This window comes from Chiloscyllium punctatum, chromosome 22 (genome assembly GCF_047496795.1).
Source record: "Chiloscyllium punctatum isolate Juve2018m chromosome 22, sChiPun1.3, whole genome shotgun sequence".
In the NCBI taxonomy this organism is placed as follows: Eukaryota; Metazoa; Chordata; class Chondrichthyes; order Orectolobiformes; family Hemiscylliidae; genus Chiloscyllium; species Chiloscyllium punctatum.
The window spans coordinates 38,288,688-38,301,905 of NC_092760.1; the positions used below are offsets into that span (position 1 = coordinate 38,288,688).

The 13,218-nt window shown below is 41.0% G+C and overlaps 1 protein-coding gene across 4 annotated transcripts in view; it reads left to right on the plus strand.

The window, feature by feature from the left end:
* LOC140493522 (oxysterol-binding protein-related protein 8-like) overlaps positions 1-13,218 on the plus strand; it is a 151,717-nt gene that overhangs the window by 103,285 nt on the left and 35,214 nt on the right. For all 4 annotated transcript variants that reach the window (XM_072592049.1, XM_072592048.1, XM_072592050.1 and 1 more), the window contains 6 exons: positions 1,748-1,829; positions 3,677-3,775; positions 4,714-4,810; positions 6,388-6,486; positions 11,788-11,885; positions 12,259-12,348. In XM_072592049.1, the coding sequence (XP_072448150.1) occupies positions 1,748-1,829; positions 3,677-3,775; positions 4,714-4,810; positions 6,388-6,486; positions 11,788-11,885; positions 12,259-12,348 (565 nt within the window). The remainder of the gene's footprint in view (positions 1-1,747; positions 1,830-3,676; positions 3,776-4,713; positions 4,811-6,387; positions 6,487-11,787; positions 11,886-12,258; positions 12,349-13,218) is intronic.

A 13,218-nucleotide genomic window follows, 5' to 3' on the forward strand; every position in this document is an offset into this window, starting at 1 on the left:
GCTTGTGATGTTCTCCTGTTGGGACAGTGAGGAGAAGTTGTCATCTGCTAAAAGATCCTTAGGCCTGTCCCAGCTTTGAAAGGCAACAGCATGGGCATTGGTTGTGCTGACATAGTATGTTCATATGGGATATAGCGTGTAGACAGGTAGAGTATGTGGCCTGGTGGTTAAAAATGACTGGGGTGAGAGAATGGTTTGTATGTGTGAGGTTGTCTTAGGCTCAATGGCTTTGTATTATGGGAAGCATAGCTTTGTGGCTGCTCTGCCATGTTGCTGGTAAGGGGCAGTGACCGATTGCCAATGCTTGTTCAGGTACACAGTGACCTTTCAACGATGATATAGGCCGAAAGGTCTTTAAGCAAATTTGCAGTGAGTGGCCAGTTCCACAGGGAATGGCATGTGGTAAAATGAGTTGTGTGTGGTGCTGGAAAAGCACAGCAGGTCAGGTAGCATTGGAGGAGCAGGAGAATTGATGTTTTCGGGCAAGAGCCCTCCATTAGGAATCCTGATGATGGGCTCTTGCCCTAAATGTCAATTCTCCTGCTCCTCAGATGCTGCCTGACCGGCTGTGCTTTTCCAGCACCACACTCTCGAGTCTGATCTCCAGCATCTGCAGTCCTCCCCTTTCTCCAATGTGGTAAGATGAGGCCGGTGTTAAGTATGACTAACTCGATAGGGGCAGTAGTGAATGAGGTGAGTTCAGTAAAATATGGCGAGTAAGCATGCTAGGCCTCGTGATAGAAATCCCTCCAAAAAACTGGACGCAACTTTGATCTTGACCAAAAGGCATAGATTCAGTCCACTGTCTTTACCAGCTCTACTTGGAGCTTATCACCCCGTTAATGTTTCAACATCATTCTTTCATCCTGAACACTTACTTAGTTTTTCAGAGTACCCCACTGAGTGCCAGGCTATTGCCAGAATTGGCAGTCACTACTCTTTCTTCTGCTTTTGTTCACAGAATACCTTTTATAAACAGGCTTTCCCCATTAACCACAAGCAAGTGTAAAATAGATCTTTAAACCTACACAATCTAGAGTATGAGTGGAATCATCAGTTCTAATCTTGTGGTAACGATACAATTCTGCATCCAACTACTGTTTGTACCAAGTTACACCCAAGTTAAAATGCCTGCTAACTGGAAATCAGTAACAATTAGGTCATTTTCATTCACCTCCATAAATCTGGACCTTTGGCACTGGTAGAAATTCCTCCCAATAATTTGATCAATTTCAACTATACGACAATTAATTTTTGCTGAGCCTCAGATTTCTCACCTTACCCAACAGCTAAATCATTTCCTTCCATTTCCAAAACAGTCATGACCTCCCCACCTCGGCTCCACCATGTTTATCACCTTCCATTTCCATTTTCTATACACATACCCAATGTCAGCATTAAGCGCCAATAGGTTATGAAAAATATAAAGCATTATTTTTCCCATAGACTAAAATTCCTTTTGCTATTCACCAGAAATTAGTCCAGCACTAAACTCCTTGGTCCCTTTTAACTTCACTGGACCAGATATTCAAAAAATATTGGTTGCGAGTGCAGCCAAATGTCTTAAGCTACCCAGGGCACTTGAAATCCCTGAGTGTTTGAGGTTCACGGAGGATAACTTAAAATGCTGAAGCTTTTGCAACTTGTGCAAGATGCCTGGGTCTGGCAGCCCATAATGGATATTTAGTGCTCTGTCTGCAGTTACCTACACTTATGTTCTGATATGTGCTTTGTATTTTTTCCCCAGAGCTGCTCTGGAAGATAATGCATACAGTCGCATGAAACAGGTTCTGCGTTGGTACCTGTCTGGGTTTTACAAGAAACCAAAGGTAAGGTAACAGGATAGTTACCAGGAGAGGGACCAGTGGGAAGTGTGGTGGGTACCACGGTAAAGTGTTGATGGCCAAGAGATTGGAGTGGTGGAACTTGACTCAATGATTTGTAGTTTGTTACAGTGTTATGACTGGTACTTAGGACACCCATCTGTCAGCTGTTTGGAACTTGTTCATCTATGTAGTTCTGCACTAACCGTGCAAAATGTGAAGTTGGAAGTTATGGGCAAATGATAAAATATGGGCGGCTGAGCTTTGCATGTTGGAATTTGTTGAAAATGGGAATGGAAGGTGATAAACATGGTGGAGCTGAGGGGGGGAGGTCATGACTGTTTTGGAAATGGAAGGAAATGATATAGTTGGGTAAAGTGAGAAATCTGAGGCTCAGCAAAATTAATTGTAGTATAGTTGAAATTGATCAAATTATTGGGAGGAATTTCTACCAGTGCCAAAGGTCCAGATTTATGGAGGTGAATGAAAATGATCTCATTGTTACTGATTTCCAGTTAGCAGGCATTTTAACTTGGATGTAACTTGGTACAAACAGGCAGTTTCACAGCATAGTTGTTAAGTGTAAAGTTGTGATAAGTTTAAAGCTGGTGTCATCTCAATGCATTTTAGAAGCTGAGGGTAGCAGGGAGGTAAGAAAGAGGAGGAGGGATAAGGTTTCTGATGAATTCTGCCAGTAATGTTATGGGGTGAGGACACTCCCAAAGAAATAGAGAGGAGACAATGAAACAATTGTATTGCCAACCAAATTAAACACAGTGAAGAGACAGGAAAAATGTAAAGTACTCTCATAATCACAAATGATGTAATTTGTCATTGCCAGAATAGCGTGGTAATGTGGGCAAGAGGAGACTAAACTGGGGAATTGGAGCAAAATTTGGCTAAAGACGAATCAGAGGTTTGCAGCGTGGAAACAGGCCATTCGGCCCATCATTCCATGCCAGTCACCAAACATCCACCTATTATTGTCTCATTGCCAGCAATTGGCCTGTAGCCTCGAATATTATGACACCTTAAGTGCTCATCTACGTAGTTTGTAAATGTCTTAAGGGTTCCCTTTTAGGCAGTGAGTTCCAGATACCCACAATGCTCTGGGTGAAAAAGCTTTCCTTAAAGAGCATTGAGCTGTACATCACTGTGACCTAGAAGAGGATGGTGTTTGGACAAAGAGAATAATTGACAATACAGTGCCTGGAGTGAAGAAGGATGGTTGAGTGGTAAGCCATTCCATGGAAAGATTAACTGAAGGCAGTAGGACACATGTCAGAAATATAAACTTGGCGAAGGCACAGGCTGAGAGGAAGGAGAAAGTACAAATGGCAGTTTAGAATGAGATGTAATTTCTCAAGGATGAGAGCCGCAGGCCAGAGAACAGATATTAATACAATCACACTTAAAATTTCTAATAATAAATGCTACAGCCAGTGATCCAGCGGTGTACTCAAATTTGTTATTTTATATTACACAGAACCTCTTTGTTCATTGCTGTGACATTAGTTGAATACATTCAGCATTTTAAACAATTTCCCATCCAAAAAGGTAATGTGCATTTTAACTTTATACAGATGATCATAACTGGCATGAACACAAATGTAGAAGAGCTGGCTGGTGCCATTTGAAGCTGTCTTATTCTGAGATACTAAAGTCTTCCAGCCGTGCTTAATGTCATTACAGAGTTCTGGTTTGTACATGGCATCCTTCACCAGGCTGAGACTTTGCCTGTCAAAGTTGAGTCTGCCCTTGGAACTGACTGAATCCAGACTGACAGCCACTTTAAGGATGAATCACAATAACAGATAACGGATGGTCTCTTTGATAATCTTTGTTTCCTGCAGGGTCTGAAAAAACCATACAATCCTATTCTGGGAGAGACGTTCCGCTGCTATTGGTGCCACCCAAAAACTGACAGTCGGACGTTCTATATTGCAGAGCAGGTAAGCCCCTCTTTGACTTGGTACATGTTTCATCCCCCTCCATTGTGGACCATGTAAAGTCAAAATATCAGGCATTGTTTTAGATGTTACAGTACAGAAATTCTAACTTGCATCACACAAAGATGAATCAACTTTGGAAGGGGAATTCTTGTTAGTTTGAATTATTATATTTCCTTTTCTGGAAGAAATATCAGATGAGTGACCGATTCAAACAAAAGATCGTCAACTTGAAAAGCCTGACTTGAGCATTTCCAGAATTTTTATTTAATGTTAATTTCTACCAACTGCACTATTTTGCTTTTCCACAAGTTGGATGAATCTGTCTGCAAAGAATGTGTTGGGGTGGATCTGTTTCTGTGGGGACGTTGGATACATGTTGGAGACAGAAGTTTTGATTGCAGGGAATACCGATGCCTGAAATGGTATCAGGGACAGTGGTATAGCTTTAATGTCACTGCACTAGTTCTCCAGAACCCATGCTAATATTCTGGGGACATGACTTTGAATCCCACTATGGCAGATGATGAGAATTGAATTCAATAAAAGTCTGGAATGAAAAAAACCTAGTCTAATGTCAACCCACTGCCATAAAAACCTATTTGGTGCACTAATGTCCTTCAGAGAAGGAAGTCTGCCATCCTTACCTAGTCTGGTTAATATATTGATTAACTATCCACTAGGCCGTTAAGTATGGACAACAAATCCTGGCCTAACAGTTAGGCCACATCCCATGAATGAGTAAAAATATGGATACAATGGGGGAAAAAAAGGAATCATGGAGGTTTGAGTTGAATGGGGATGTCAGTGTCTAAGAGTGTTTTGCAAGGTTCTTCTTTTTAAGGAAAGTATTGATGGTTTAGAGAGATTTGTGATCCAGAAAAATATTTCCTGAACAGAAAGAAAGTTCCAGATTGACTGCCCTTTCTGCTCCATCACAGGTATCCCATCATCCCCCTATCTCTGCCTTTTACATCAGTAACAGGAAGGACAATTTCTGTATTAGTGGCTCCATCCTGGCTCGCTCCAAATTTTATGGTAAAGTATTTAAGGGCAATCATATCTTCTAATGATTTTACTTTTATAATAATCATTTAGTAGTGCAGACATTGAGCATTGTTGGAAAAAACATACATTTTGTCAAAGCGTGTTCCTTTGGCTATTTGCCACACTCAAGGTGGCGATCAAACTAACCAGCCTGTGCTTGCAAAATCCAAAACACACTGTCCAAGATTTGATCTGATTCCAATTGGACAACATTTGCTAAATGATCCTGAGTATGCTAAGAATTATGCTGATAACAAATTTTGTATCGTGTAATCGGGCTCACAGTGGTATTTGTGCATGTAAGCTATACTTGTCAATATGTATATCTGTCAATTGTTCTTAATGTCTGCAAAGAACATATATACATTGTGCTTGTTTCAACTCAACAGAACAGGTAACAGCCAATCTGTAATTCATTTCTTAGGCAATGCCTTAAATCAGAATCAAGTTTAAAATTTAATCAAAGTAGTTGTTGTCAGTCATCATCGAACTGGTGCATTATCTATGGCAAGATTTGTACCAATCAGAGTCCATGTGCTAACAAATCAACACTTTCCTCTTTTACAGTACATATATTGTTTTCCTTTTACTTTGGTATTCCTTGCAAATTGTCCCAATTAAAACAACTAGAAAATCTTCAACAAAATATATCATTTTTCAGCAATCCTGAATTACCATTCTAGTTTGATGCACACTACAGGGAGTGGGATTTGATGGGAGGAGAGGGAGAATGGCTTCCCTTTAGTAGCATGAGATTGTGAAAATATCCATTATGTGAATAATGTACATAGGGACAGCATAGTGGCTCAGTGGTTAGCACTGCTGCCTCAACCAGCCAGGAACCTGCGTTCAATTCCAGCCTCAGGTGACTATCTCTGTGGAGTTTACACATTCTCTCCCCACGTGCCCCCCCACCACCTCGTCATTTGTGTGGGTTTCCTCCAGGTGTTCTGGTTTCCTTCCATAGTCCAAAGCTGTGCAGGTTAGGTGGATTGGCTTTGCTAAATTGCAGATAATATGCAGGGATGCACAGTCTAGATGGGTTAGCCCTGGGAAATGCAGGGCTCGAGTAGTCTTGTTTAAATATGGACGATGATCGTCAATTGACCATATCACATTATCAATTAGTAATCTCACACCAACAGGAGATTCTCTCTTGAACTTGGGTCTGAAACCATTCAGTCACTTGGTTCTGTATCTGCAGCTGTAAAACACACTGGGATGATCTGATTAGAAACATTTTATGAATGCAAGTATTTTTTTCAATTTAAAGGGAGCTTGAACCTACTTCCAAGCTTTGCTCCACCTGAAGTGGAAGGTGTTCCAATCCCTATATCCACACTCATCCAGATCAACACAAAAATTATTTTTAAAAATGTATGGCTTGCTGTTCAGATACATAATGGTAAAGAGGATCCTAGGGCATTTAAACTCAACATTTCGCATACTGATAGTATTAATTCTGTTAAATTGTTCCTTTTCAACTGTACTCTTAATTCTGTTCAGACCATTGAGATTTAAGCTGCTTCACTTTCTGAGAATGCTTTGCTTTCCTTTTTCCATTACAGGGAATTCAATGTCTGCCATATTGGATGGGAAAGCACAGCTGCGATTCCTTAACAGACATGAGGACTATATTATCACCATGCCATATGCACACTGTAAAGGTATAGTTCTGGCTGCTTATAGCCAAGGTGTCTCTACAATTTGTGGATATACACCACAGTACAGAATTCGAGAGCAGTTATCAAAATGTGATCGGAAAGGCTCTTGAAATATTAAGCATATTCTTTGAGAATATCAACTATCATGGAATCCCATTACAACCTTTAGCTGTTTCAAGAATTATAATGAGCAGTAATCTGGATTTGGTTACTAAGGCTGGCAACTTCTTCCGGTTGTCAATCATCCTCTTAAATAATTTGATTCCACAGCTTTTGTCACTCTTTCCAAAACACCTGTTAAATACAAAGACATGGATGAACCAAACTTTCAGTCAATATTGATCCCACCACCCCATCACTCTCACTGCTCCACCATTCGTGAATACTCAAGGAGCCAATTTGACCCACTATCTTGAGCTCCCTTCCTGAGTTTTTCTGCTTTGCTAACTCCATCCCTATCTCTAAATAACTCCACAAGACCTTTTGTCTTGAACTGTGAATTTATGATTTGTGATACTTCTGTTTTCCTCAGTTTCTGTCTCCATTCTGTAAAAAGGAATCATGATGTGGAAGTGCTGGTGTTGGACTGGGGTGAACAAGTTCAGAAGTCGTATGACACCATGTTATAGTCCATTAGGTGATGAAGGAGCAGCACTCCCAAAGCTTGTGATTTGAGATAACCTGGTGTCATGTGACTTCTGACTTTGTGAAAGGGTAAATCACAAAGGCCAACCTCCCATCTATAGAATCCATCTACCAGGCCCGTTGTCAAGGAAAGGCTGCCAGCATTCTCAAAGATCCATCTCTCCCTGGCAATGTTTTTCTATAACCTCGGGGAGAAGGTACAGAAGCCTGAACACACACTAGTTGGTTTCGAAACAGTTTCTACCCTACTGTTGTTAGAATACTGAATGGAATCTCAGTCTGTACCTGTTGTTTTTTTTTGTTTTTGCCACTGTTTACTTATTTATTATCTATGCTACTTAACTCTGTCATCTGCCTGTATTGCTCGCAAGACAAAGCTTTTCACTGTGCCCCGGTACGTATGACAATAAATTCAATTCAGTTCAAATTGCTGTCGATGCCCATCTTCAATGCTTCCTGCACAATTCAGTTCGGTCCTGCTTCCACTGTTTTGCCCATTTCTTAAACAAATAAGACCATAAGAAATAGGAACACAAATGCCATTTGGCTCCTCAAACCTGCTCCACAATTCAAAAGGATCATGTTTGCTCTTTTCCTGTAACTCTTGATTCCCCTACTGATCAAGAATCTATTTCAGTCTTAAATATACAAAAGGACTCTGCCCCATAGCTCTCTATGACAAAGAGTTCCAAAGACACTCAACCCTCAGAAGGAATTCCTCCTCATCTCATCTTAAATTAGCACCCCTTTATTCTGAGACTATGCTCTCTGGTCCTAGACTTTCCCATGAGGGGAAACTTCCTCTCAATATTTACCCTGTAAAGTGTTTAAAAATCCTACGTTTCAATGAGATCACCTCTCATTGTTCTAAATTCCAGACTGTTTAGTTTTTTGCTCAGAAGACAATCCCTCCATACCAAGGCTCATCCAAGTGAAACTTCTCTGAACTAATTGCAATGATATCTTTCCTTAAATAGGGGGACTAAGATTGCTCACTGTACCCCAGATGTGGTCTCACCAGCATTTTGTACAGTTGTTGTAAGACTTCCCTACTCTTATACTCCAACCCCGCTGAAATAAGAGCCAACATTCATTAACCTTCCTGGTTACCTGCTGGATGTTAGCTTTCACTTTCATGCACAAGTACCCTCGAGTTCCTTTCTGCTGTTTTTCTTTATTTTAAATAATGCTCTGTACTCTTGATCTCCTTTCCAGAATGAACAGCTTCATTTTCCCACATTATACTCCATTCACCAATATTTTGTCCACTTGCTTCACCCACCAATAGCTCTCTGTAAACTGTTTGTATCCTTCTCACCAACCTGCCTTTCCATCTATTCTGTACCATCTGCAATTTTGGCTACAGTACATTCACTTCCTTCTTCCATGAAATCGTCCATGATTTCACTCCCAAAGTCTTTACAGAAGCTAAAGATTATCTGATTTTTTTTTTGAGCCTAGTGAAGGGTTCCAATATCTTCACACAACCTTTTACAGCCAGTAAGAATGAAGGAGCTGGATATAATTTGAAATGGAGAAAGACTGCAGAAAAATCATGAGGGACATGGATAGGGTGAATAGTGGAAATCTTTTCCCTAGGGTGGGGAAGTCCAAAACTAGGCATAGGTTTGAGTTGAGAGGGGAAAGATTTAAAAGGGACCCAAGTGGTAACTTGTTCATGTAAAGGGTGGTGCGTGTATAGAAGGAGCTGCCAGAGGAAGTGGTGGAGGCTGAGACAATTACAACATTTAGAAGACATCTGGATGGGTTTATGAATAGGAAGAGCTTAGACACATATGGGCCTAATGCTGTCAAATGGGACTAGGTCAGAATGGGATGTCTGGTTGGCATTGATGAAGACGACCAAAGGGTCTGTTTCCGTGCTGTGAGACTCGAAGCTGCAGCAAAGGGATTGGGCATAAATCACAAAAGTTAGCATCTGGTTCAGTGGGCAATAGGGAAGGTAAATGGAATGTTGGCTCTTTCAAAAGAAATGTAGTATCAAAGTAGAGAAGTCTTGCTAAACTACTCAGACTCTATTTAGATCACATCTAGAATTTGTGAACAGCTTTGGCCCCTTTATCTAACAAAAGACATACTGGCATTGAAGACAGTTCAGGTAAGGTTCATTAGACTGACCCCAGAAACAGAAGAATTTTTTAATGGGGAGAAGTTCAGTAGGTTGGGCCTGTACTCGTTGGAGTTAGAATGAGAGGTGACTTTATTGAAACATATAAGATTCTTATGGGGATTGGCAGGATAGTTGTGGAGAGGTTATTTCCCCTACTGAGTGTGTCTAGGACCAGAGAGCACAATTCTCAGACTAACAGCTCACCCATTTAAGGCAGATGTGAGGAGGAACATCTGAGGGTAGTGAATGTGTGGAATTCTTTACCACAGAACTGGAGAGGTTAGCTTATTAAGTGTGTTTGTGGCTGAGATACATTTTTAATTTTAAGGGAATCTAGGTTTATGGGGAAAAGGCAAGAAATTGGAATTGAGGATTATCAGATAGTCAAGATTCTTATTAGTGGGCGGCACGGTGGCACAGTGGTTAGCACTGCTGCCTCACAGCGCCTGAGACCCGGGTTCAATTCCCGCCTCAGGCGACTGACTGTGTGGAGTTTGCACGTTCTCCCCGTGTCTGCGTGGGTTTCCTCCGGGTGCTCCGGTTTCCTCCCACAGTCCAAAGATGTGCAGGCCAGGTGAATTGGCCATGCTAAATTGCCCATAGTGTTAGGTAAGGGGTAAATGTAGATGTAGGGGTATGGGTGGGTTGCGCTTCGGTGGGGCGGTGTGGACTTGTTGGGCAGAAGGGCCTGTTTCCACACTGTAAGTAATCTAATCTAATCTAATCTAATCTAATCTAAATGGTGGAGTGGACTCAATAGGCCAAATGACGACCTGCTCCTACATCTTATTTGACAGGGGTATCATTCTTTTTATTCTTAGTTATGGGCTTTTATGAAACTCATGGTCTCAATCCCTCTCCACTTTATTCTCTGTGCAGAGTTCAGAGTGAACATTGGAGGATTTAGCAGACTTAAAAGTGGACAAATACCCAGGTCCAGATGAGTTGTATCCCAACCTGCTGTGGGAGACCAGCAAGGAAATTACGGGGTCTCTGGCCCAAATTTTTTAATTGTCTCTCACCACAGTGACATGCCAGAGGACTGGAGGACAGCTGATGTGCTTCCATTTTACAAGAAGGATCGTAGAGATAAACCAGTGTGAACAATAGTAAATCTAACCTTAGTGATAGGGAAACTATCGCGAAAATAGTAAAGGTAAAAATTAATCTCCATTTAGAGAGGCAGGCCTTGATCAGGGAGAGGCAGCATTGATTTCTCAGAGGAAGATCATGCCTAACAAATCTGGTTGATGGTTTTTTTTTTGAGGAGATAACCAAGTATGTAGATGAGGGTAGGGCAGTTGATGTATTTTGTAAGGATTTTAGCAAAGTGTTTGACAAGGTGCTATGTGGGAAACTGATAACAAAGATAAACCACATGGGATCCAGGGTAATTTGGCAAGTTGGATCCAAAATTGGCTTAGTGGCAGGAGATAGGCTGTTTGTGTGATTGGAACCCAGTGTACAGTGGTGTCTCTCAGATCAGTTTTGGGTCTCTTGTTTGTGATATTCATAAATGATGGTGATGAGAAAGTGGGAGGGATGTTAAGTAAGTTTGTGGATGACACTAGGCTTGGCTGGGTGTTTGATGGTGAGGAGGAGCATGTAAGATGTAAATGGATTGGGCAGATTAGTGATTAGAATTTAATTCAGATAGTGTGAGGCAATATACTTTGAAAGAGAACAAGGCAAGGGAAACTTAGAGGAATGGAGGGACGTTGGGGTGCTTGTCCACTGATTACTGAAGGTGGCAGGACAAGTTACCAGGGTGACTAAGAAAGTATATGAGGCATTACCCTTTACTGTATCAATCATGGCGTAGATTATAAAAGTAGGAAGGTCATGAAGGTCATGTTGGAACTGCACAGAAGTTTGGTTAGACTGGAGCACTGTGTGCAGTTTTGGTTACCACACTGTAGGAAGGATTGCACAGGAGGGCCTGCTGAGAAGACATACTGGGATGGAGGGTTTCAGTTGTGAAGAGAGGCCGAATAGGCTCACATTGTTTTCTTTGGAGCAGAGAAGTTTGAGGGGTGGGGGAGGAGAATCCTGATGGCGTTGTAGACGATTGAGGGCTATGGACAGCATGAATAGAAAGCAGCTGTCCCCCTTAAGGGTCAATAACAAGGAGGCATAATTTTACAATGAAAGGCAGGAGCTTTAGAGGAAATCTGGGGAAAGCATTTAGACCCAGCGGGTGGTGGGAACCTGGAATGCAACTATCTGAGAGGGTGATTCAGGCGGGAAATCTCAACCTTTCAAAGAAATACCTGTTATGACCCTTGCAAGTGCTCATCTGTTCAGGGCTGGAAGGTGGGACTAATGTAAGTTATAGTATATTTTTGACTTGATGGGCTGAAGGGCCAGTTCTGTCCTGTATGATTCTATGAACACAGATCATAGTGATGTTAGCTCTACTTTCCCTCAAAATAAGATAGCATGATTAAATATTCTGCTAACTCTTAGCATGTGGAAAAAAACTTGTTTTATCTCATTTTGAATAAATGTATTCACTTTCTCTGTTCTAGGGCTTTTGTATGGAACACTAACCCTAGAGATGGGAGGGAAGATAACCATTGAGTGTGAAAAAACTCAGTACAAAGCAGAGCTTGAATTCAAACTGAAGGTAAGTGATAAATCTGTCCAATCTTTCAGTTACACAGCTGGATGTGTTATCATATTAATGTTTTGTGTAGAATTACAACAAAGAACGTTGACTGACTCAAACGCATGTGCTTTTAAGAAGAACTGTACAAGCAATGGAGTAGACTTCAATGCCTGAGTGGTAATCTGGTATAAGACCAGCTTGTTGTAGAGCTCATTGAATCTAGTGAAATGAGAATTCAGCCGATTGCACAATAAACAAATCAATCCATTAGTTTAATGCCCAGGTGAGGTTTCTCTGTGTCAAAAGGCTTCTAAACAATTTGACAATTGCTCAAATACTTAGCAAACACTTCATTCTGATGCAATTGTAATTACCTCCTGTTTACTGGCAGCCTTTCCTGGGAGGCAGTGATGCTGTGAACCAGATTGCGGGAAAGATAACATTGGGAGAGGAGACACAGGCTACACTTGAGGGACACTGGGTAAGTGCTTGCAGCTATCTTGGGGTTTGAAAACAAAATCAGTTTTCTTTTTAGAGCAATTTCTGTTTTCCTAAATTTCCTCCCAGTGAATTTTGCAAATGTGTCTCTAATTGACTGGCAGCTCTTGGAGCTAGGAGGCAAACCCTGACATAAGGCAGGTAAGTGCCCAGTTGGGAGGCTTCAGATCGGCGTTGCAACCAGTGGGCAGGAGCACCAAAGTGACTCTTACATTCAGCACAGTGCATCAGTGTTGTGGTATTCACCTGAGTCCTTTCAGGAATTTGAATGAGTCCCTTGACTTTTCTGATATTTCACGTTTTATTTTTGGATGAGCAAAACTGCCTCGAGCATAGTCTATTAATTACATGTCGTACCCAGGTTGCAAATAAGTTCTGTTCCAGAGTCCAATGTAGGACAACATAAAACAGCAGTTTGTAAGTATAGGAAATGCTCATATGTCAGGTCTTTAAAGAGTCACATTCATAAGTACGAGCATTCTTAAACAGAATTCCTGTGCACAAATGTTTTAAACACAAGTGTATGTTAACCTTACTCCCTTTAATTCATAACTATAAGGCAAAATCAGGTTTAGTTTTACATCTGAATCATGTCCTAGCCCACCACATTACTAGTACCCTCCAGACTGAGAAGAGTTGTTATGATCATGTGAGGAATCAATTTACTTCTCTCTTTTTTTCTCTCTCTTTGTCTCTCCTCCTTCACCACAACATGGCTCTTTAGAAACAATATACTTGACAATTCAGTGAGTGTTTATCTATTAACTATTTACTGTAATCATAAAAGAACAAATCAGACAAGTTTTTTGTAAAGTTCAAGAGAGAAGCAAATTAACTTATACTTAAACTGATT